Genomic DNA, 23,430 nt, shown 5'->3' on the forward strand with positions numbered 1-23,430 from the left:
TTTTTTGTTGCAAAATGTAAATGGGATTTCTTATAGTTTTCTACTTGAAATATATATGTATATATCATGCCAGATTTGTGAGTGCACAGCTTTATATACTACTTTTAGTAAATCCGCACAAAACATACATTTAGTTTAACATTCTTATTTAAGCAAATTGATTCAGCATAGAGTATATGATTGTTAGATGTATTATTCTTTTTAATGATTATTTTCAGTTCACGTAAAGGATTAAAAATAGTCGGTTTAAAATGATTCCGACCGAGGCCCTTTATTTTTTAAATTTCATACCGGAAGTACAGATAGTTGCATCACAACCGGCTTGACAACTTTTTGTTACTCACAGGGGGGATTCAAGCTATCACGAAGGGGCGGGACCAAAGCAGCTCCGGTCTGGAAGCTGACTGGATGAAACCCATTCGTGACAGCTGCGGCAGCCAATAGAAAGCCGAGACCGAAACTTACTGTTGCCTGCCAGAATCAGCAGGCAAAGTACTTTAGTTTTGTTCGTGGTTAGGCCTAAACATCCCGACTGCACCTTATTATATGTAAGAATACAAATTTGGCGTCAAGAAAAGCATTAAGCTTAGAATAAATATATACATCCACATCAAGGATGAACTGGACGTGATTTGACGTAGAAGTTGTACTTGTTTACGATTTTCAAAGTATAACTCGCACTGAGGACCAATTGGGTTATTATGCACACAAACGATAAAAACAAATCAGTGAAATTCAAAGAAACATGCAATAAACAAGCTCTTCTACTTACACCCTCCGTCACCTTCTCGTTGACCGTCGGTAAAGGAGTTTTTGTTGACATCATTTATTTGGTCTTCTTTAACCAGGAGCCGTTTGAGGTGAAAAAATAATCCTCAGTTTTAAATCCACCAGCCAAGAAATCTGGTTATTATTGCTTTGCTTTGCAGTTCTCTGTGGAAAAACAGGCTCAGCATGGATCGTGACAATTTTCAGCCCAGACCGGACGTGTTAGAGCCAAGCACCTGAGATATTCCGGAGCGTAAAAAAATACTAAAATAAAAAATTACAATCAACTTGTATTTAGTGTTTAAGCTGCGCACTTAACATGTTCCTGCTGTAACCTTTGTTTGACTCGACAGGCTAGCCGGAGTCCGTTTGTCCGTTCGGCTTTCAGTCAGTGAAGCTAACTAAACTAACGTGAAGGCGCTGTCGGTCCTCACTTCCAAAAATCACCACAGTCCTCTTTCTTCCCCCCCAAAATGACTCGCTTTAAAAAAACAACATGACCTTCGGTGGTAAAGATGGGTGTTTGGCAGACGGTTTTAAAAGGTCCGGATGACTGAAACGCTCGCCATAGGCTCGGTTTCTCCCATCTCCAGCGGCCCAAAGTGCAGCGGGTCTGTCTGTTTTAGGTGGGACCAAAATGGCTACTCAGCGGCTGGGCTGGATTAAGATGCATTCAAGGACGCCTCACTTGCCCGGATATCAGCAAATCTTAGATTTAATTATTTTAAAATTGCTATTCGGGCGCTGTATTGTTGTTACTAAAAATATAAGCACTGATAGAAAAATGAATGAATGAATAAATAAATAAATGTCACTGAATTTTCTGCATCCATACAGAATAAAAGCAAAAACCGATTATAGGAGAAGGTGCTTAAAAGCACATAACTGAAGATGGAAAAAACTCATGCCTTATAAAAGGTACTTTAATAATCTCCAGACATTTTATATCAGTACAACAACAGATGTTGGATCTTTTCCATTTGTTATGTTAGAGAAAGAAAAAAGGAAGGAAGGAAAGAAGGGAGAGAGAGAGAGAGAGAGAGAGAAGGCAAGAAAGAAAATAATAAAGAAACAAAGAAAGAGCATAAAATATGGTGAAAGTGCAGATGTAAAGGGAAGGAGGTATTTTGCAGTTTCATGGGTCACAATAATTTTACGTTATTTTGCTTTTGTATTAATAGCATTGACAATATTAAACCGTTTAATAGACAAACCTTTAATTAAAAGAATGAGAGTAATTGTTTTGATTTCAAGTTGTTTTTCATAAGCAAGCTAACGCCATTCCGTAGCTTACAATGGTTGTCCAGATGGGAATGGTTGTCACATGTAAATGAGTTTTAAAAACTGCTAGTGTGGACACTGTTCTCATTTGTTATAGTAGTCCATCTTTTTTACAGTAAATATGGGATATTTATCTGTACATTTTTTTAAATTAAGTGTTTTATTATGGTCTCTAAAACATCTTTCAGCAGAAAAACCCCCCATAAAAGAAATTTGATTTCATAATTTGATGGCTTGAAATTGGGCCTCTGTCTCTTTAAGAAGCTTCTGCTCTTTCCGACACTGTGCCTTCAGCGTGACATCACAACATGTCTCCATTAAGTCGTTTACAAACTTCCTTAACTTCATAACACTGAGCTAAGAAATAGTTTGTCTGAGCTCTGCAGAATCTCAGTTCCGCCAGGTGTTTGCTAATTGCTCCTGCCGCTAGTCTGAAGGGGCTGGACTGCAGCATGAAAGTATTTTGCAGCCCTAAATGGTTGCCATGGGAGATTCAAGAATTTCTAAAACATACATGAAAGAATAAAAAAAAAAAACACTACCATTATATTTTTGATGAGGGAATAACATAACATGATAAAAAGCTATTATTTTATCTTATAATGCCCCTTTGTTATTTTTCACATGCAGATGCAAAAGAAAAACGGATCCGTTTTGTCGTATGCTGTTAAAAAGGAGCGTTAAGTCCCACATACCATGGCTTCTATTTTTTTGAGGTTTGCTTCATTCACTTTTGTGTCCGACAGGACTTGAAAGCCTCACAAGCATGTTTAGCTGAACGGGCGGAAACCGACTGACCCCGTTCCCACCGGACTACAAAGTATTGCGAGGACTGTCACCAGTCAGGAGGAAATGGTTGTTGTTCGCTTCAGAGAATGTCCGTGCTGCTCTTCGCACGCCAGCGTTAGGAAGGCAGAGACAGAAAATAACATCGAATATTTTAGATGAACATTTTAGTCTTGGATTTTTTTTGTATAAATGTATTGAATTATTCAATTTAGTTATTAAACATTTAGAGCAGCAGATGAACGTGTGCTCTTGACTAGATGCACGGATTTCTGAGGGCTCTTAAAGTGACAGAACACCTCTATTCCGTTAGCTCAATTTCAGCTAGTATTTAAATAGGCTAGCTAAAAAACAAGCTTTCGATGACATGCCTTTATCACACACTCTGATCAGTTCGTTTGAATATTTCAATATTTCTTTCCTTTTGTGTGCATGTTTTGAAGTTAAATTATATAACCATGTACTCCTGCTCCACTACAGTGACTAAAGCTTACTCTGGTATATGGAGATATAATTTCATGTTTAGTCTCAACTGTGGGAAAAATACCATCACAAAAACAGCTCAAACTACTAGATGTATGAATCAGTAAAGTTTAGGCGACATCAAAACAAAAGTATGCCCATTCTTGTAAATGTCTTTAAAATTTCCAGCACTTCAACCGAAACAGTCAGGCATGATGGATAGCAAAACATTCTTTATTGACTGGAAAAATACAGGGACCTCAAAACAAAAGAGGAAAGAAAGGAAAAGTGCAGTGAAAAAGATCCCATAACACCCTTGATTAAAATCCCACAAATCAACTTCATTTAATAAACTCATAGCAGAATTATACAGTTACTTTGTAGCAGGTGAAGCGCTATAATACTATATCATGCTGTAAAGCTGGAGGGCTGTATAGAGGGCAGTAGGACAGGAGGGATCAGGGGGGAATCAAGAAGGGAAAAGCTGAGCCGTATCGGTCGTACAGGGCCGGCTGAGTCGAAGCCACAACACAAGAGAAAAGCAGCAGCAGCAGCATCCAGAATCTCTCAGATTGCATCAATGTCAATATCGTCTTCTTCTTTTTCTGGTGTGTCTGGTTTCACGGTCTCCACTTTGAGCTCGCGGGCGGAGGACGAGTACACCACCTGTTGGAAGAAAAGCACAAAAACTTTCAGCCCACTGTCAGAAGGCTCCTGTAAGAGTATATCGCAGAGTTCAAGGGTTGCTTGTAAGCAACTGGTTTCTGCATCCATTCCCTGCAGATGTACTGCCGCTTCCTCCAAAACATACTGGCTTTGTCCGTTTATTTTCATGTCAAGGCCAGTAATGTAATGCAATTGGGTTAAATACTCAGATCTTATTCTGAAATATTTTCCACTGAGATTCAGATCAATCTTTGAACCACAGATAACAGGTTTCTGGCTAAAATGACAACGGAAGAAAGCAGATGTCTGCCTTGGTCTAACACTTAAAGTGGAACTATGGGCGACATCGTGCTTTATTATCCATTTTACATCATCTATAGAATTTATAATTGCTCTTTCTGAACCATTTCAATGGTTTGTTGAAGTTTTTTATATTTTTGACCAGTGCAGTCAACCTATTTTTTTTATGTCCGTATTAACAAAAAGAAACATTTTAAGTTCATTCAGGATTGATTTTCTATATAATCGGTATCAGCTGATTCTATATCTCAGATATCTATCAGGAATGAAAAAAGTTGATCAGTGCATCACTAGATAAGAGTGGGATGCTTTGACTTTATTTTGTTTTCTTGTTTGAATAATTTTCTTTTTACAAAAGACAACAGATCACCTTCAAAAATCCTAAAGTAAATATTTTTTTTTGTTTTATTTTATTCTCTTATTAATTGCATGAATCAATGCATTTTATTTTCCAAACAGGTGTCTGTGAATTAGCATAGGAACTATCACTTTAAAAACAACACTGGAAAAACAATCAGCTGCCAGTTTGGAGCATTGAGGGCATTTCCAGGAACTTTTTGCCCAAATGAGAAAGAAAGAGAAAAACCGTACCTCAACGTTTTCATCGTCTTCTTCCTCCTCCTCCTCCTCACTGCCCTCGCTCTCTTCCTCCGCCTCCTTCAGCCATTTGACAAAAGGAGCGGCCTTGGCATGGATCTCTTTGGCAAGTTCCTTGGAGACATACTTCTTAGAAACCTGAGGAAAACAGGAAACGAGAGCAGACGAGGGAAACATTGGATACAAGAAAAACAAGATGTGAAAATACTAACATCAAAGTGGTACGATTGGGATACTTTTGAGCCTTTTGCTCATATTTTTTGGAGACATTGAGAACTGAACCGACGGCGGCTGCCAGCTCACTGACCCTCTCAGCCCAGGCGAAGATGACGTCCTCCTCCAGCAGGTCGGCGTCGTACAGGTCTTTGAGGATGATGGCGACGCGCGGCAGCAGCTGCACCTGGTGGAGCTTCACCACGCACTCGAAGCCTCCCAGCAGATACTTCTGGGCTTTCTTGTTGTTGTGACAGAACTAGGATGCAAATATGAAAAACATACAGCAGATAAGTTACAGTCACTTCCAGTAGAAAATTAGTTTTATTCAACATTAGGGAGAAGGAAAAAAAAAAAAAAAAGTGATGTTTTCTTAGTGGTGTGCATGGAAGAACCTTTAACTGCAATACCACTGATGACCACAAGGTGCTGGTTTCATATACATTCAAACCATTAAAATAATTGACTATAAACATGGGTCCTCACAGAAATGCATTTATGTTAAAATGCGATATCAATAATTGATCAGGATTGCCAGAGCTTTCAGATGGTCACTGAACCTGGTCATCATGTCTGCTGATGGACTGAGTCAAGAACTTCTGCACTGAGAAATAAAACGGCTTATGTATAAATGAAAAAGACAACAAGCAGCCTCAAGCTGTGAATATTATTAATTTGTCTTCATTTTATATTTTAGAAATTGAGTATCAAGTCATGAGACTCTCAGATTATACGTCTTGCTCTAAATATTTCATGTAACAATGTTTTCCATCATCTGAAGAACTTGTCATCATTCTCAGTTTAACGTACAAAATAATTCTGATGACAGGAGATGAGCCGTTTTCCATAGCCAATGCTTAAAGTTCGATGAGGCCAATGGCTGCCGCTGTTTATTTACCTGTTAGTTTCTTTCATTCCTGTAACTGAAAGTTTGGAGTGTCAACATGAAACCTGAGCACTCATGAGCTGGGTTTCTTTTTCCTTTGGTAATTCTTGTAATTTAATCAGGGATACCAATAGCTGCAGATGCCGTTTTTCACTTCTCATCTTTAGATATGCCTGGGGTTTTTTTTAAAGGCAAATATTCACCATTAATAAGCAAACATCAGGTTGAATTAATTGGCAAGCTGACATCAATCCATTACTAAATTACAAAAGGTTTTTCACGATGCATTATTTGGTGAGTTCAACTGAAAACCAAAAACTAAGTAAAAGTTAAATTATAAACCAAAATGCAAATAATTTAAAAATAAAAAAAGATTAAAACCTGTGTGAAAACTTTTTACTCATTAGCACTTAAACCAACAGACTTGATTTTACTGATATGCATTTTAAATGATTGCATCGTTTTGTTGCGTTTGTAATACATTATTGTGTGATTATGTTTCTTTTATCTTGTTATTGCTGCTGTTCATCATTTTGTTCCAGCTATAGCTGGTGTTGAAGCTCTTTCTAAATGAAGTTGTTGTTGATTTTCAGACCGTTATAACAGAGACGTACTCTCAGGAAGTGGCGTTTGTACTTCTTGATCTGGTCCCGGATGTTCTCGTTGAAGAGGAGCTCGCTGAGGATGAGCGGACCCATGGCCTTCACATCCAGACGCTCCGCCTCAGCCAGGATCTCTTTGTCGGCGCCATCGATGGTTCCGCTCTCCTTCTTTTGCTGTTTAAGAGCAAACAAAGAGGTGAACAACCTTGAGAAAAGATTTGTTTCTGGTAAATCTAATAACTGGTCCCTCGACTGCTAAACTCGACACTGTTTGGGTGGTTTTCCTTTAGTAAAGTACTGTAAGCGACACAAACAAGGATGAACCTTCTGTGTTTTATTTTTTGTCCGATTCTGTTGCTGTTGGGAGCTGAACACCGACTCCGCGCCCTCAGCCAATCACACAGAATCTTCTGACGAAACGTACTCAGTCTCAGCGGTCTTACTTTCACAAAGCTGTAAAAGAGGTTGACCCTCTCCTCCAGAGGTTTCTCCAGGTCCTCGCTCAGGGTCAGATTCTTGGCGTGGTCACTGATCTCTTCCATCCGGCGCCGCTGTGCCTCCTCCGTTGTCTCCTCTGCCCAGTCCTCGTCGTCATCGTCTCTATCCTGGAAACGGGAAGGAAGAAGAAACTGCATTAAGCACCTGGTTCTATAAATAACCATTTATATAACCAAATGTTGAACAAACATTTAGGGATAAAACAGTATATGTATTTTGGTTCTGAACCGACAGGACTGGAGCAGATATTTTCGGTACCGATAGTTGGAGGTTTGTTTTACGTGATTAACCGTTTTTGCAATTGTGTTTTAATTTTAAAGGAGCAGTATTATGCGTTTTAGTGCCATTTTATAGTACAATCAAGTAACTATGTTCCCTTCAGTTGTAAAAACATAAGAAATTTGACTTTGTAATTTATTGCTTTGAAACTGGGCCTCTGCCTCTTTAAAAACTGCTCTTTCTGGAACTCCACATGCATTAAGTCATTGCAACATGGCTCCTCTGTTAACCCTTTAAAAACATTTTTACTTGAGCTGCTGAGAAGTTGCTCATATAATGTTTGCTAATCGGTGCTGGCTAGTCTGAAGGAGCCGAGAGGAAAGCAGCTCTGTGAATCAGGAACTTAGAAACTGCAACTGAGGAGGAGCTTTGTCTTTAAAGGCAGAGCGAAGTCCCCCAAGGTGTTTTGTAAGCTCAATGGTTGCCATGGAGAGTAAAGGATTTCAAACATGCATGGCATTCCAGGTTTGCTTTTGATTATGGAATAACATTATAACGCGACATAAGGCTGAAAAAGTCAATTTTACATGGACACTGCCCCTGTAACCTGACTGGCAATGACAGCTGACTCCATCTACGTTTGGGGATCATTCCTCCACTGAACCATCATGGGAATGACAGCAAACACACCACAGCCTCAGGGGCATCAATGTTGTCCTGGTTTCCAGTCTCGCCGCTGCCAGAGCCGTTTTCCTTGTCCTTCTTGCGGTTCTTCTTTTCTTTCTCTTTCTTGACAGATGCAGAACCGCTATCATTGCTCTCTGTTGACAGGAGGAAACGAGCAAAGCAAAACAAAAAAAGAAAGAAATTGCGTTATGAATGAATGAATTTAAGAGAAGAAATTCATTTTATGGTTGAGCCAGTGACCCCTCACTTCTTACCAGGTGGGTTTTTGAGAATGAACGTGCAGAGTTTGTGTCTGGTGTCTAGCATGCCGCGGTATCCACAGGCCTTACAGGAATTGCCGATTGTTTGTTTCTTAGGATTGACATGCTGTAGAGGAAGACAGAAATTAACCATGAACATAATACTACTATTCTGTCCCCTTTAAGCAAATTATCCTTTAGCTCAACTTCTCAAGACAAACTATGCAGTTCTTGTTTCTTCAAAACTATTTATAAAGAGTTCTGTCCTGTTTCCCACTGAAAGGCTTGGCCAAATATCTTTAAAGAAGCGGAAAACCATTTACCAGGTCAGTTTCAGGGTTGTCACACTCGGGACACAGCACAAATTTTCTGATGAACCCATCAAGCATATCCTGCAACTTGTTCGCCTCGTGGGATCCGTTGACGATGTAACGATCGTTTTTGGTATCAAACTGGGTCTGAGCACCAAGTTCACAACCAAAAAACTTGGTCGGGTCTGCAGAGAAGAGACAAGGCCAACAGTTAGAACTAATCTAATTAGAAAAATAGCACAATTAAGATATCCATGTCTTATGTTAAGCATGTTCATAAAATTTTAATTTTAGCTTTACAGCTTGGTTTCACTGCGTTTATAATCTGTTTTTATAATTATTACAGCTGCATGATTATAGGAACACATTTTGCAATATTATTATTCTGTATTGAGACGATATTGATCAGGTTTGACCCACATTTCCCTCAGCCTCTCTGCCATCATCATTACATTCCCATTACATCTTTCTGATGTCAGATTTGACATCTTTATTAAAGTAGACAAACATGACATCATAGATCATCTAAGTAGAGAAAAACATCACTACAGAATCTGAATGCACTGAATTTGAGACTCCAGCCTACCAAATAATGGAACTAGGCATTTCTTTACAAACTCAAGACTCGACACATCGTCTCTAAAAGTGATTCAATCTGGACTGAAATGTTCGATGTTAAATCTGTGTTGATGTAAAAGTACATTTGTGCGTTAGAAAGTTGCTGTAAAACTTGGTTATCAGTTTTTCATTACTTTTTGTTCAAAATATCCACAGAATTTCCACCTCAAATTTCACGTTTTTTCTGCTACTCTGTGCATTTGATAACATTTAACCGTCTTCGTTTATCCGTGTGTTCCATATGTTATAAAATGTGTAAAGTTAGCTTCTGGTTTGATGGTGTGGTAAAAGCTCCACACTGGTATGTGGAAAACAGACCAGTTCTGGATTCACATCTAAACCACTTACTCAACACTTCCCATATTGTGTTTTATTTCTCATACTTATCTAAACTTGAAAAAGGATTTAATAGTTTTTTACACTTTATAAGACTGTTATTAAACCTAAATTATAGAAGTGATCTATAAGATTTCTGATCTAGAGAAGTAGACCACTTATTTATATATTCAAGTGACTAAATAAATTATTAACTCAACTTACCACATTGGGAGCTTAATGTTGAATCTTATAAATCTCCATATTTCTTTTTAGCTGTACTCAACTGTCACGTTGTGGCATTGAATGTTGCTCAGAAATAGTAAGTCAACACTGTTCAATGATGCTACTAAAAGTTAACTTCGTTCACAAATACTTTAAAAGAAAACCAAAGTTTTATTCTTCACTTTTTTTCTGCTAGCATGAGATTGAGATTTTTTTGTCACTTATTACTGAATGCAGCATCAAAATTCCAGGGCAACCAACAAATTATTTTGATAAAACAAAAAATGGCAGATTTAATATTTTTTATTAATATTTTTTTACATTGTTCACCCCAGATAAGCTGAGGTAAAACGGTAAAGTTTACTCACATGTTGGAGGCCTGTTCAAAGCCTTTGCAACATCAACCATGTTGACAATGACCGTCTTGATTCCATTCCCTTTGCCTTCAACCTAAAAAGAAAACAGAAAAGACCATAAATCCCAGCACCAAAGACTTTTTTTTTAAATAAACGGCTGGGATAAACTTCAACCTGCCGGGGTTACCTTGGCAATCAGACGGGGCATTTTGTAGCGATAGAACTGGTCTGACACGCTGCGGTTAACGTTGACAGACATTTTGGCTGGATGTTAGCACTATCAGTAAGATAAAAGGATCTTGGTTGGGGATTTTTCGGGATCTTCTGTCTGGAAAAGAGGGGATGACATAAACGACTGCAAGCGTGCTCGGTCTCTGACATGAAAAACGTCGTGCCGCTGTGGCCGCAAGCTCCTTGCTTGAAGGCTAGGTTTCCACCACACAGGTTCCAACGGCTGCGCAACAGCTCTGAAAGAGGAGAAGAGGGACAGCCATCAATATTTCAGAAACAAAGACGAGCGCTGCCTGGCTCTAGCTAACCCCACTGGATGAACAGCATAGAGGAAGAAGCAGCTGTGGAAAAGGCAAACGGCTGTCTGTGTGTTGTGTAACATAGGGAGTGTTTGAATGGCCTTCATCTGTATTACTACCATTTAGACCAGGTAGACAAACTGGTAGATTGGATGTTTTTTTTCTCCTGAGTAATGGCTGCCTTACCTGTAGATGAATGTCGTCATGTCGTGAGTTTGTAATAAAGTGATGAAATTCTTACAGTAGAGGAAGGCTTAGAGATTCTGCTTAAGCAATGGGAAACATCTCAAACAAGATGTTCATATCCAGGAGATTAATAACCGTCTGCAGGTATTGAGCACCTAGATTACAGGACACAGCTGTCACAATGCAAAGAGCAACTTATACCTACTGACCAAGACTATTAAAACAACAAAATAAATCAAATTTTAGGAAAATATCTACTCTGACAACACTTTATGGATTCATTAAAAGAACCAGTCATTTTTCAGTCAAATTAAAAAAAAAAAAATCTCAACTTTCATATTTATGGAAAAGGCATGTAGTTAACCTAATGACAAGGGTTTAAAAAAAATCAATAAGAATTTGTACATTTACTTTAAGAACATCTTTCAGTTGTTTATTATTTTTAATTAATGATGAAGACTTATTATGACAACTGTTAAGTGGAGGGTCCTTAAGAGCCTGAAGCAGCTTTAGAGCTGAAGGTTTCAATTAGTTCAGTTTGGGATTATTGGAGTATTTTTAAACGGAGCTACAGATCCCTGGCCCTTTACAATCTTTAGAGAACACAGTTGAGTTTGTCAGTCATCTGAATCAGAAGAAAGTCCATGTCACTATGCTATCATCCCAATTGCAGAAGCTGAAGGCTGAAAAATTCCACCTCAGCTCTTCAACAGCTTCACTCCATCCTCAGAGGCTGACGAGCCACAGCTGTCAAAGCAGACTGATACAGCCTCAAGCAATTTAATTTTTTACACATAATGTAAATACTGTTTGAAGAAAGAAAAAAAAAAACTAACAACCTTCACATTCCATTATAAAACTACATAACGTTTATATCTGCTAATATATCATTGAAACCAATGGATACAAGTGTTAAAAAAGTTATCAAACCCAGCTGAAACTGACAAATCCTTCTGATTAGCAGCCTCCTGTTCTGAGGATTTACTTTTTCTACATATTCACTGCAAAAAAATATTTGTTTAATGCCGGTATGGATACCATTCAGAAACTCACTACAAATACACAAAATGATCCGTTTAAAAGGTAAAAAAAAAAAAAAGTTCAAATTTTTAGATTTCAAAAATGAAGAGAAATTGGATGCTGAATAGTTTTGTTTAGTACAAAAGAGTTCTTTACAAAAAAAATTGCTTATAGCCAATCTATTCTGAAATTTAGCTGGATTTTTTTTTAACATAAATTATCAAATCAACACCGTTTATGCATTGAATATGAAGAAAGAAAAAAAAGTTATCGGCATTCCAGACAGCATGCATGAATTGTAAATGAAAAAGGAAACCAAGCCTCTTAGCATTCAGCTTAAACCCCTCTTTGTGGCCACAATAATGGATTTGTATAAGCCTTTTGTCTTATGCTGGGGGCCCTCTGGCTTTTTGACATATAAGGCCTGCTCTTTTTAATAGGTCACAAACATGAGGCCCGTCAGCTGTGGTCCGACTGATGGAATCCGTACAAATCACACCTGCTGACAAACCACTATTACGGTAAATGTCACAAAATGAATGACAAGTGGCTGGTCTTCCATAAAAATCCGTTTTGGAAAACCAGAGGAGGGAGAACTACTCGGGTGGAGGCTAACAAACTAGCCCAGCTAGCGGCTTGGTGCAGAGTGCGTCACACAGCCACTGCACACGAGTGACGAGACTGGGAGAAGCCATTTTGAACAGTGGCTGAGAAGACGGGGAGCGCTGCTTAATACTGCAGAGTAACGGGAAAGCATACATGAGAATAACCCAGCTAAGAAAAACGTAGCTAACAAGAAAAACAAAACATTATGTATATCGAAATTCGGTTTCTACAACTTACCGTTTCTGCAAAACAAAGACATAAACACAACGCTGATCGTCCAAATGCCGCAGTGAACGGTGGTCGATAGCTGGTGGTGTATCGATTGCGGCAGCAGGGTGTCTAAAACGTTTTCTCAAAGCTTAACACCCTGAGGCGTCCAAATGGTGTCGGTGCCAGGTTCAGAGACAGAGGAGAGCTTTCTGGAACGTCCTCGATGTCCGGGAACCTTTTGGGGCGGGGGGGATAAAAAGGATCCATTAACGGCGGACTTAAATGCCAGCATCAGCAGGTGCGAATGGCGATAGTGTGCAGTCCGTTTTAACACTGTCGTCACGTCATTGTCATTATTCATTAAAACGCTGTACTAATTACCTCTAATAGAGCGGGGGAGAAAAGTAGACTGGTAACTTGATTGGGTAATGACTATGCGTTCTGGTTACGAAGCGTTTAATGACAAATAGTCATTTAAACACACAAATATAAAACTTATTATGCGTCTAATAACAAGCTAACAAAACTACAGTTTTACCGTTAATTATGTCCACTGAGAGTGCTGACGTTTACAGAAAAAAAGCCCCGTGCCCAAACGCAAGGCCAACTGACGCCACGCAGCTAAAGCTAACATGGTTAGCCAAACGCAGTCGACGCCATTCAGATATTATGATTAAACAACGTTCACAACACCGTGTAGCTAACTTCAATTTTTCTACTGTGTTATGTCCACCGTAGTAAAATCCAAAAAAGGACGAATAGAAAAAGCCGTGATGCAGTTATTTATCACCTACCTCTCGAATGTTCTGCGAAATGCAGCTTTTCGTGTCGATTTTTTTCTGACAAGCGTTAAAGTTGAATAAATTTAGCAACATCCGGTCTTTCTGTTGACCAACATTAAAAGTCTGCTCAAATATCTACTGTATTTTATTGATCGCACTAAAGAGGTTGGCAGTTAAAACATTGCTAAACAACGAGAGTCATTTTCTAGGTTAATAATGTAATAAAAAAAATAGTTACTTGAGGCTTTTAGCAATCTGAACTGCACAAATTAGATTTGCATGGGTTTTATTTTGAAAGGATAAGACGATGCAGTGTCTAGCTTGATCACGTTTTTTTCTTCGAATATGGACATGTAGAAGTAGATGTCGCCTGAAACCCAAAGCATACGTCAGTGCCGTCGCCATCTTGTGTTGAGTGAGCGCTCCTCCCTGCCATCCTGACCAGTGCGAAAAGGACGACACGGAGGAAAGATGATGAACTTGTATGGAGCTAAAACAGTGACAGCTCCATAAACTCGCTTACCAGCTGTAAGCCATGATCTTAAAAATTAACAGAAATTTGATGATTGTGAATCAGTGTAATATATGTTTGACATTTTAAAGGAATGTCAGACTTCACATCTCCATTTTTGTTTTGTATTATTGAGATGCACCTGTCAGTAACAACAAATTTCTATCTATTTTAAGTGCAGGTACAGTTTAGCTTATCTGCTCTTTATGCGTCTGTATGACCATGTGCCAACAAAACCACAACCATTGTAGCAGTAGATGGACAACCATGAGTGTTTCTATGTGAAGGAGACAAAGAATACAGAGTTAAGGGGAGCAACAAGACTACTACTACAGTGCAAAAAACTAACTGCTCTTCTAGCAGAGAAATACCGTCAAATGTAAAAGTATTGACCCAAGGGGATGGGGAGAGAAACATTCCAAAATAAATACACATTACATATTTTAATTTTTTTTAACATATATTTTAAATTCATGTTTAGAATGTGATACCTTCCGCAACATTTATTAATCAGAATGTACTAAATATGATGCATACTTACACATATTTAAGAATATAGTGGACTGCATTACTTAGAAATACTTAGCATATTTTGGATTTTTTTTTTTTATTTATGTAAGAAAATACTATACCCAAGTTAATTTCAAATTGGAAAAACTGGCTGCATTATTATTTTTTAGATTAACTCTTTTGTTTTTTACTATTCTGCATTTTTTTAGCATTGTGTGTGAAATAATAATAATAAAAAGCTACTTACAATCGTCTGAAAACGTGTGATTGTTCTTACAGAGAGTTTTTGTTACAATACTCTGAGGTTCTACATGGAGGACGCCCCCGTACAAAGATGGCGGCTGAGTGGGCACATTATGTTCCAATGAATGGCACCAATCAAGACGACTTCTACGTGGTTATATCTGTGATTTTCGCTCCTCACTAAAGGCGCTACGTCAGTATAACTGTCATTTTATGAGTGGCAGGTTCGATTGGGATAGACGTACAAATACTATTTCCAAGTCCTGGACGGCCACTACCCTGCAACTTTTAGATGTGCCTCTTCTGCGCCACACCTGAATAGAATAATTAGGTCATTAGCAGGACTCTGGAGAATTTATCTACACAAGGAGGAGGTAATTAAGTCATTTCATTCTAGAGTTTTGTACGTGTGGCACATCTAAGAACTGCAGGACAGTGGCCCTTGAGGACTGGAGTTTGACACCAAACACGTCAAATAGTGTCCTGAAAACTTTTTTTTTGGTATTAACGAAATACGACGGTGTATCACGGCCATTTCTGCCAAGAACTCAGACATTTTGAGATGTATCTGAGAAATGTTCTAGAAAAAAAAGTGAAAATTTCTGAATTTGAGAAGTCAAACATTTGCAAGAAGAAACTGAAATTTTGATTACTAATCGCAGAAATTTTATAGACAAAAACTGGAATTTTCTGAGTTTAAGAAGTTGAAAAATTGCTAGAAAAACTAAGGATTTTTTAAATTAATCAGAAATTTTCTAGAAAAAAAGGTTGAAGCAGAACATTTTTGATGTTTTAGACTTTGAAATTTCCAAGTATTTTAATAGAAAATTTCAGATTTTTTTTTTCCAGAAAAGTTTGGACTTTTTCAGGTCAGACATTTCCACGTTTATTTCTATAAAATGACTGTGATTAATTTGAAAATGTCAGAGTATGTAGGCGAATATTTAAATTTTTAATAAAATTACAAAAAATAATAATTAGATAGATAGATAGATAGATAGATAGATAGATAGATAGATAGATAGATAGATAGATAGATAGATAGATAGATAGATAGATAGATAGATAGATAGATAGATAGATAGATAGATGCTGTCGTAGAAATGCCACCCACAATATGGCCGACATATCGCCTTCCGGGACGCTCCTGTTTCGTCTACCCTATTAGCTTCCGTTACGTTCGTAGGCGCTTCCTCAACTGGACTAGCAGCAAACAGCAACAGACAAGATGGTGAGTCTGAAATGTCGAAAGGAGAACCATTTTCTGCATGTAGTGAGCCTTAACTACGCTTGGTTTATTAGCAAAGTAGCTGTCGACATAAAGAAAGCGACGTTGCGTCCCAGCCTCGTAGTAGGGTTTAGTTGTAGGGGTTCTTCTACTTTAGCTCGACCAAAAGATGGATCGACGATCACATGACATCCTTGAGTTTTTAGTATCCCAGAAAACCACTCTTGACAGTTTCACTCTCCCCTGTTGTAGCAGGTTTTTTTGCACGGTTCTTTCTTAGTTCGCCATTCTTGTTCTTGGAGTATTTTGTTATGACAGCAGGTTATATTTTATATTTACCGATCAAATTAGCGCTACAGTGGCTAACCAGCTAAAGGCAGCTTCATTTTGCAAAACATTTTCTTGTACTGCAACTGATGAAATATGCTTCCTGGATATTATCCCATGTTACACTTTGCTTATTAGTTATTTTTAAGACTGGCAAAGTAGATACTTTTCCTAGGGAAGCTGCTGTCATTATGTTTTTATTTATTCATTCATTCATTCATTTTTCCCTTATAATTTTTCAGGTTGATATAGTTGTCAGTCTATATAAAACTGGCTCAAGACTGTATGAAACTCTAAGCAAAACCTGACTTGTGGCTCCGTTTATTATGTGTTCAGTGTTATGGATTTTACGGAGTACGCTCAGATTACGTTCACTTTATTGATTAAAAACACTAGTTATTACTCGTACTTAGTGGTGCATTACATAGTAAGTAGAAATCAATAAAAATATATAATTTTTTTTGTTTATGACTTGATTTTAAAAGAAGAAATCTCAACTTTTTCTAAGTACATCAAAAGGCAGCATGCACTTTAATGGTCTCTTGAGTTTAACAACAATCAGATGAAGCTTAGAGATGATCATGTAATTCTTTAATTTGCTGATGCATTCAAAACTACACCTCTAGCAGGGTTTATGTGTTGCGTAACAATTGTAAATGTAAAAGAATTAAAAGTCTTTTTAAGTTTACTATTTATACAGCTTCAAAGCAATTTGTAAAATTTGTAACTACAAATTGGAGCTTTACATTGTCCTTTGGGCTTCGGTTCCCTAATCAACAGCTTAAATCTCTTATGCGTTGGGCCGGCTCTGGGTTTATAATATCAGTTAAAATGTCTCTGTGTTATTATTTGTCCTAAATTACAGTAACGCGGTCAGATTTGCTTTGGCACCTGATTTTGCACAGGCTGACACTCAGGTTCCTGCGTTGTTTTCAGCTTAGCATGATCACTAACCATCAACCATTAACAAATGTCTTGACCACTTTGCCATTTAATTTTTTTGTAATTTACTTTATTTGTTTTTGAATGATTCGTTATTTAATCAATTTAATCCATTCACTTTTTAATTTGTCACAACTTCTTTCTGTTTGTATTTTTTTTTTTACCCCAATCTCTGAACACATCCTGTGTCATGTACACATGCACCTCTTCCTCCTCCTCCTCCTCTTCCTCCTCCTCCCCTTCACTCCACCTCTATATCTGTCTGTCTCCCACCAACCAGGCTGGTCACCGGGTAAGTGTGCTCGCTTTATGCTGCATCCTTGTTTTTCTGCTCACCCTTCTGCCTGGCACTAACAAGAAAATGGGATTGCAATTTTGCGCAAGTCTGACGTGTTTTTTTTTAAATTTGTTTGCCTTTTTAGCAGAACGAGCCGCTGTTATTTTAAGAGCTGCTGTGAATTGAACTTATGCTGACATACGCTTGATCTGTGTTGTTAACCCAAATACAAGGATGTGGACAAATTAGTTGGCACTCCTGGTAAAGGTGTTTCAAAGACCATATAGAAATACATGACGCAGATCCGTTTCTAGGACAAGGACTCACGTTTAGTTAACCCTCACACAAATTTGAGTAATTTGGAGTTAAGTTCCATAGAAAAATTCTCAACTCTGTGTGTGTGTGTTTTGTTTTCTAGAAAATAGTGATTCTAGAAAATTGAGCTTGTTGGTGCATCCAAAAATGTTCCTTTTAGCCTTCTGTTAGAAGGTACGACTCACCCATGTGACACATTTCTGCATTTTATTTTCTGTTAACCAAATAAACAGATTTTTAATGTTTTTTAACTCACCTGAGCTCTAAACTAAGAAGAGAAATTTGCACCCACTGCAGAAGTTATCCAGCTGTTGCAGTTACAGTGGGATGTAGGGATTTTGTTAGCATTGAAGGGGTATTTTAGGATTGTTTACATGTCATGCAGTTAAAGTCTTACCTGTACTAGGTAACTCTCTTGAGGTCTTCACCAGATAATTGGTCCTGGAAGGCAGAGGAGCCAGGGTCAAAATGAACTCCCACCATCAAAAAAACAACTTGTAATTTTTTTCTGCAGATGATATTTCATGAAGCTTCAAACTGTCATGTTCATATTGGGTAATTATGGACAGAGAAGCATCATAAATACTTTACATCTCTGTTCTTGGCACCTTTTTTGACATTGGAGAACTATTGGTCAGACCTCTAAAATGAAGAAACATGGATTTATGCTCAATGAAAAACTCAAGATCTAATGCAGGTACAATTTTAATTTTAAGCTTTTTAACCAAACCTCATGTAGAAGAAAATCCTGAACTACCCCTTCATAATGCAGTTTGCTCATGTATGCTTGTGTGTCACGTAGGCCTGTCACGATAACACATTTTGCTGAGCGGTTAATTGTCTAAAAAATTATTGCGATAAACGATAATATTGTTTCAAGATCTTTTGACACAGATTTAATGGAAATGACTAATAATGCGTGCAATTTCCTGCCATAGATAAATACACTTTATTTTCAAAAGAACACATAACACTGGAACTGAAACTAAATGAACAAAACAACCAAAAACAAAAATAAAATAGATTCTCAATCTCCATTAACAAAAAACTTACTTGAATAAAAACTAAACAACATAAAGCCAAAGTGGAAATAAATACTGCATTCAACCAAAAGAGTGCAGATTATGAAGTCTGTATACTATATTGCCCTTCAGTAATCACTAGATTTAAATAGAGAAGATGGGCACATCCGACTTTTTTGCCGCTATTAATTTGCCCCTAATTTTAGATCGTTGGCCGATCTAAGATTGTCGGTGATTTCGTAACCGATCATCCTGCGGTGTGTGGTGTGTTACGGTAGATCGTCGTGGCCGCTCCGATCTAAATCAGGGTTTTTTTTTTCCCGACTGGGATCTTAACGCTGAATGTGACAGGTAGCCAATCAGAAAGCGCTTTCTGAGGGGAAATTATGAAGAGAATCCCAAACAGCTGAAACGGCGCAACATGAAGTCCAGCGGACATTTGGAGATTATATGTGGAAACAGCATTAATATTTATTCAACATTTCGTGCAAAGAATATAGAAATGACAAGGGGAGGAGTTGGAGCCAAATTGCTACCGCAGTTGATGAACCCGGTAGGTTTTCAGCTGTTCTTAGTTAATGTGACATAAATAGGTTATAATGATTTTCATTCAGTCAGGACGTTACGCTGACTCTAGCCACATGCATCACAGGTAGATTCTAGTAAAGCATTGATTAATGCCTGGTTTTAAAATTAGTTAACTGGACTTGTAGTCATTATTTTGTGCTCAGGTGGCTGGACACCACACGACACGACGAACCCGATCGAACTAGGATTTCTGTCGGCTAATGTGTGGTCTCAGGTTTTGAAAATGGGCCGACAATCGGCCGACAACTCGTGTAGTGTGCGCTGGACATTACACTAAGGAAATGAGGAAGGGAGGGGTTACAATCAACAGAAGGAAAAAAAGGCAGGAAGAGACGATAAAGCCAATAATTAAAATGAGGTCGATAGGTTTAATTTATCGTGTGATTAATTGATTTATCGTTTATCGTGACAGGCCTAGTGTCACTTCCTGTGTTTCGTAACAGTAGACATCTCTCCAGTCTGTCGCTGAGTGTCTGAAGTCCAGCTGTGCGTAATCAGTTCACTTTTTTTGTTGTCTTTTTAAAATTATTTTGGCTTTTTAAAAACTATTCATGAAATGACATTTAGAAGCCAGTTTGAATTCAGACACATTATATGTTCAGAATTGTACTTACAAATGTTGCTGATTTGATTTGGCTTGAGTGAGGTGTTGATCAGCTGTATTGGATTACTGGGTGCTTCAGTACAAGAAAAAAAGGTTGCATTATTCTATTGTAAAATAAAAAAACACCTTAATAACAGTAACTAATAAGGGTGTATAGGAGGGTTATTGTGGAGTTTATGTCTATTATTTTCTGCTACAGGTTGACCTACGGCACCCTGCAGGGCTCTGTCCTTGGACTATGTTCTTTTGCAGTCCTCGGACACCTCCGTTCATTCGTGGGTGACTAACTGGGTTTTGTGTGTGTTTGTGTGACATTAGTTGGTTTTGGTGTTAGGTGACCTGCACATTCCCCACCGGTGCAACACGTTGCCAGCCAAGTTCAAGAAGCTGCTGGTCCCGGGGAAGATCCAGCACATTCTCTGCACAGGCAACCTGTGCACCAAGGAGAGCTACGACTACCTGAAAACTCTCGCTGGGGACGTCCACATTGTGCGGGGAGACTTTGACGAGGTCTGTGCTCCTTATTAAGATCCACCGTAGTCATGACAGCCTTCAGTGGAAAAGTATTTAAGTTGAAAAATAAATAGTATTTGGAGAAAGAGGATCGATATTTCCAGTGGTGGTCACCGCTAGCTAAAACATTAGTTGCACCAACCTGAATCACTTATAAATATTAGTTCTACTATCACTAAAGTGCTTTATCAATATTGCAATTAGTGGAAGCTAACGCTAAAGCGTTATGTCATATAGTACTTAATGGAAGCTAACGCTAAATCGCTATACCAATATAGTAATTTGTGAAAGTGAAAGCTAAGTGTGCTAAATGTTTTCAAAGTGAGCAAAAAACGCTAAACTGCTAAAATGGAAAATTAGCTCTGCTATTAGTGTATTAGTAGAAGTGTCTTCACCACTGAATGTGTCAAATTGAGGTTCCCTGTGCCTGGCTAATGTCCCCATTCAAAAAATATCATATACATATTTCTACTTAGACCACAAAAGGAAAGGCTTGGCTTTTTTTATTTTTATTATTATTATTATTATTATTATTATTATTATTATTATTTTCATTAAACCTCATCCTATTCGGACTGGACTCAGAGGCTCTATAAACATCAGTTTTTCAGACACACCAGAAGTTATCAATTTTATTTCGATCTGGGGAATTCTAAGCAATCACTGCACTTGGTTCAAAATCCGTCTTTCACAGTTTGAATCTGACAAACTTCTCTGTCCCTGCACTACAAGAAAATCCCCACAGCATTATGCTGCCACCACCATGTTTTACTGAGGATGTTGAGTTCAGGCTGATTTAAACTCCTGTCTTATACTGAAAAAAATACTGTATTTTTTTCAGTATAAGACAGAATTTATACTGAAATTGAATTGCACACAAATAAAATCTATTTGCTAATAAGATGATCCCTAATTTAGATGTACCAGATTAATGTTTTTATTAATTTATAGAAAAAAACCCTTCTTTCCCCTCTACATTATGTGCTACTTGGTGTTAGTCCATCTTACAACATTACAATAAAACATAGTGAGATTTGTTTTTAAAGAGCAGAAAAGCTAAAAAAAGGGTAGGGATACTTTTGCAAGGCAATGTACCGAACCACTAAATACCAGGAGCTCTTCATTCTGCATTCAGGGTTTTCTCTCTGGTTAAAGCAGATCACTCCAGCTAGGTGTTCACTAAAACTGAACTGTTTCTGCCCTCCTCTCAGAACCTGAACTACCCCGAGCAGAAGGTGGTGACAGTGGGCCAGTTCAAGATCGGCCTCATCCACGGCCACCAGGTCATCCCCTGGGGCGACATGGCCAGCCTGGCGCTGCTCCAGAGACAGCTGGACGTCGACATCCTCATCTCGGGACACACACACAAGTTTGAGGCTTTCGAGAACGAAAACAAGTTTTACATCAACCCCGGCTCTGCTACTGGGGCCTACAACGCACTGGAAAGGTAGACATGACCAGAACCTGTGTCCATTATAAAGCAGGAAATATCCAAGCAAAGACTGAAAGTCTGATTTACTGCAGCACAGAACACAGTAGGCGTGTTTGAGCTTAACTTCCTGTCCATTAAGAGACTATATTCAATTAGAAGTACTTAGAAAATGTATTTTTTTCCCCAATTGTACATTGGAGGTGTTATTAGGCACTCTATGGTAAAAATGATTTGCAATATTTTTCATCATAACATGTCAACTCAAGAAACTTTGCAAAGAGTCCAATCATACAGAAAGTTTACAGGCCAATTACATACATTCCATATTGATCCAAGTTATTAAACAAAGCTCAGTTTATTATTAAAATTGTTTAAAAAAAAAAGTTTTCTATTGAAGGAAACTTGCAGCATTGGCTCCTTCTGGACGAACATGTCCACTGAAGACAGAGCAACAACTCTGTTAGTTTGGGTACCATTCTAGAAGAGTTCACATACAGCAACAAAGAGCTGGGTAAATGCACATCTCAGAGCCGCTAGGCTAGCTTTAGCATGCTTTCTGTCCAATAGTTTGGCTCTCTGCCTGAAAAACACGTAATACTGCCTCTCTAAGTATTTATATCTAGAAAATTGTGATATTGGAAAATTATCACAATTTTCCAATGTCACAATTTTATCAAATTTTTTCCAATATTCCAATTTTTAATTCTGGAAAATTCCAGAACTTTTGAATAGAAAACAATAGGAAACCCTGTATTTACCTGTTGTTGTTTTTTTCAGTTCTTTGTTAATCCTTGTAACGTTCTACATGTTGTGCTCTTTGTTCCAGAAACATTATCCCCTCCTTTGTACTAATGGACATCCAAGCGTCTACTGTGGTGACGTATGTTTATCAGCTGATTGGAGATGACGTTAAGGTGGAGAGAATTGAGTATAAGAAGTCCTAAAGGACGTATGGAGAGAAGGAGGAAAGGCAGAAGAGTTAGGTTAATGAGGCTCAGCGTCATGTTTCATTCCTGTCCACCAGGGGGCAGCAGCTCCCTCAGTTCACCGCAGTGTTAATGCTGTAGCAAAACTGTTCATAAACTTAACTCTAAAATGCTTGTGTATTATATTGTTTATAAGTCATCTGCATTAACTTGTAAGCGAGCTGTCATTAGAGGACACAATAATGTCACATGTTTTGCTATGAAAAATGAATTTGGAGACTTTTTTTGGATTTTTATTTTCACCCTTGTTAAACCTTGTCCATGTGACCAACACACCTTTAGCTTTCTGTGATCTGCCTTATTCATTCACTTCCACAATAAAGATGGGATTTCCCTCCATGTGTTTCCCAAGTAATGGTTTTGTTTGTAATTTGTTGTCAAATGTTGTGTTTTGTCATGGGGATGAAAAACATTGTTTCTGGACTTCTAAGGATTTATTTGAAGCTTTCTGTTCTTGGATTGAATGATTTTAAGGATTTTTACATTTTAGAATAGGGTACATAAGTTTTATTGCTTTATTTTTTGGAGACATGCAAAAAGTATAAAATGCAGGTCTTACCCCAAGCAAG

At 38.0% G+C, this 23,430-nt stretch overlaps 3 protein-coding genes across 21 annotated transcripts in view; 1 reads left to right on the plus strand and 2 right to left on the minus strand.

Annotated features, from left to right (window-relative positions):
• mark3a (MAP/microtubule affinity-regulating kinase 3a) overlaps nt 1-1,422 on the minus strand; it is a 45,566-nt gene extending 44,144 nt beyond the window's left edge. For 4 of the 17 annotated variants that reach the window (XM_081603310.1, XM_081603308.1, XM_081603309.1 and 1 more), the window contains exon 1: nt 773-1,420. In XM_081603310.1, coding sequence (XP_081459436.1) covers nt 773-826 — 54 coding nt within the window. In that variant the 5' untranslated portion in view covers nt 827-1,420. Of the gene's footprint in view, nt 1-772 lie in introns of all 17 variants that reach the window. The other 13 variants (XM_081603314.1, XM_081603315.1, XM_081603312.1 and 10 more) reach the window with 5 other exon arrangements.
• A 2,091-nt stretch (nt 1,423-3,513) lies between these two features.
• Nucleotides 3,514-13,529, minus strand: eif5 (eukaryotic translation initiation factor 5). Of its 2 annotated transcripts, none has more exons than XM_008398751.2 (12): nt 13,376-13,529; nt 12,609-12,816; nt 10,217-10,496; nt 10,042-10,123; nt 8,528-8,700; nt 8,220-8,331; nt 7,969-8,099; nt 7,005-7,166; nt 6,574-6,735; nt 5,168-5,332; nt 4,855-4,998; nt 3,514-3,963 (listed from the first exon to the last, which is right to left on the minus strand). In XM_008398751.2, the coding sequence occupies exons 3-12, from the start codon at nt 10,286-10,288 to the stop codon at nt 3,865-3,867; spliced, it is 1,302 nt and encodes a 433-aa protein (XP_008396973.1). In that variant the 5' UTR covers nt 10,289-10,496; nt 12,609-12,816; nt 13,376-13,529; the 3' UTR covers nt 3,514-3,864. The 2 variants fall into 2 exon arrangements, with proteins under 2 accessions (XP_008396973.1, XP_008396975.1); XM_008398753.3 differs by lacking the exon at nt 13,376-13,529 and adding an exon at nt 13,120-13,317.
• A 2,202-nt stretch (nt 13,530-15,731) lies between these two features.
• On the plus strand, nt 15,732-23,216 carry vps29 (VPS29 retromer complex component). 2 transcript variants are annotated; one of them, XM_008398755.2, is made up of 4 exons: nt 15,732-15,858; nt 20,249-20,440; nt 21,655-21,890; nt 22,702-23,216. In XM_008398755.2, the coding sequence occupies exons 1-4, from the start codon at nt 15,856-15,858 to the stop codon at nt 22,817-22,819; spliced, it is 549 nt and encodes a 182-aa protein (XP_008396977.1). In that variant the 5' UTR covers nt 15,732-15,855; the 3' UTR covers nt 22,820-23,216. The 2 variants fall into 2 exon arrangements, with proteins under 2 accessions (XP_008396977.1, XP_081459424.1); XM_081603298.1 differs by lacking the exon at nt 15,732-15,858 and adding an exon at nt 15,881-17,416.
• The last annotated feature ends 214 nt before the right edge of the window (nt 23,217-23,430 follow it).

The sequence above is a fragment of the Poecilia reticulata genome, chromosome 22 (genome assembly GCF_904066995.2).
Source record: "Poecilia reticulata chromosome 22, P_reticulata-male-v2, whole genome shotgun sequence".
NCBI lineage: Eukaryota > Metazoa > Chordata > Actinopteri > Cyprinodontiformes > Poeciliidae > Poecilia > Poecilia reticulata.

Excerpts from the sequence above, each read along its gene's own strand:
- vps29 (XM_081603298.1), top strand. The coding sequence starts at position 17,315 with ATGTACACATGCACCTCTTCCTCCTCCTCCTCCTCTTCCTCCTCCTCC. Across the intron at positions 20,441-21,654 it reads TGCGGGGAGACTTTGACGAG|AACCTGAACTACCCCGAGCA; the intron begins GTCTGTGCTCCT and ends CCCTCCTCTCAG. Across the intron at positions 21,891-22,701 it reads GCCTACAACGCACTGGAAAG|AAACATTATCCCCTCCTTTG; the intron begins GTAGACATGACC and ends TCTTTGTTCCAG.
- eif5 (XM_008398751.2), bottom strand. The coding sequence starts at position 10,288 with ATGTCTGTCAACGTTAACCGCAGCGTGTCAGACCAGTTCTATCGCTAC. Across the intron at positions 7,167-7,968 it reads TTGATGCCCCTGAGGCTGTG|GATAGAGACGATGACGACGA; the intron begins GTGTGTTTGCTG and ends TCCCGTTTCCAG. Across the intron at positions 6,736-7,004 it reads TCTTTTACAGCTTTGTGAAA|CAAAAGAAGGAGAGCGGAAC; the intron begins GTAAGACCGCTG and ends GCTCTTAAACAG.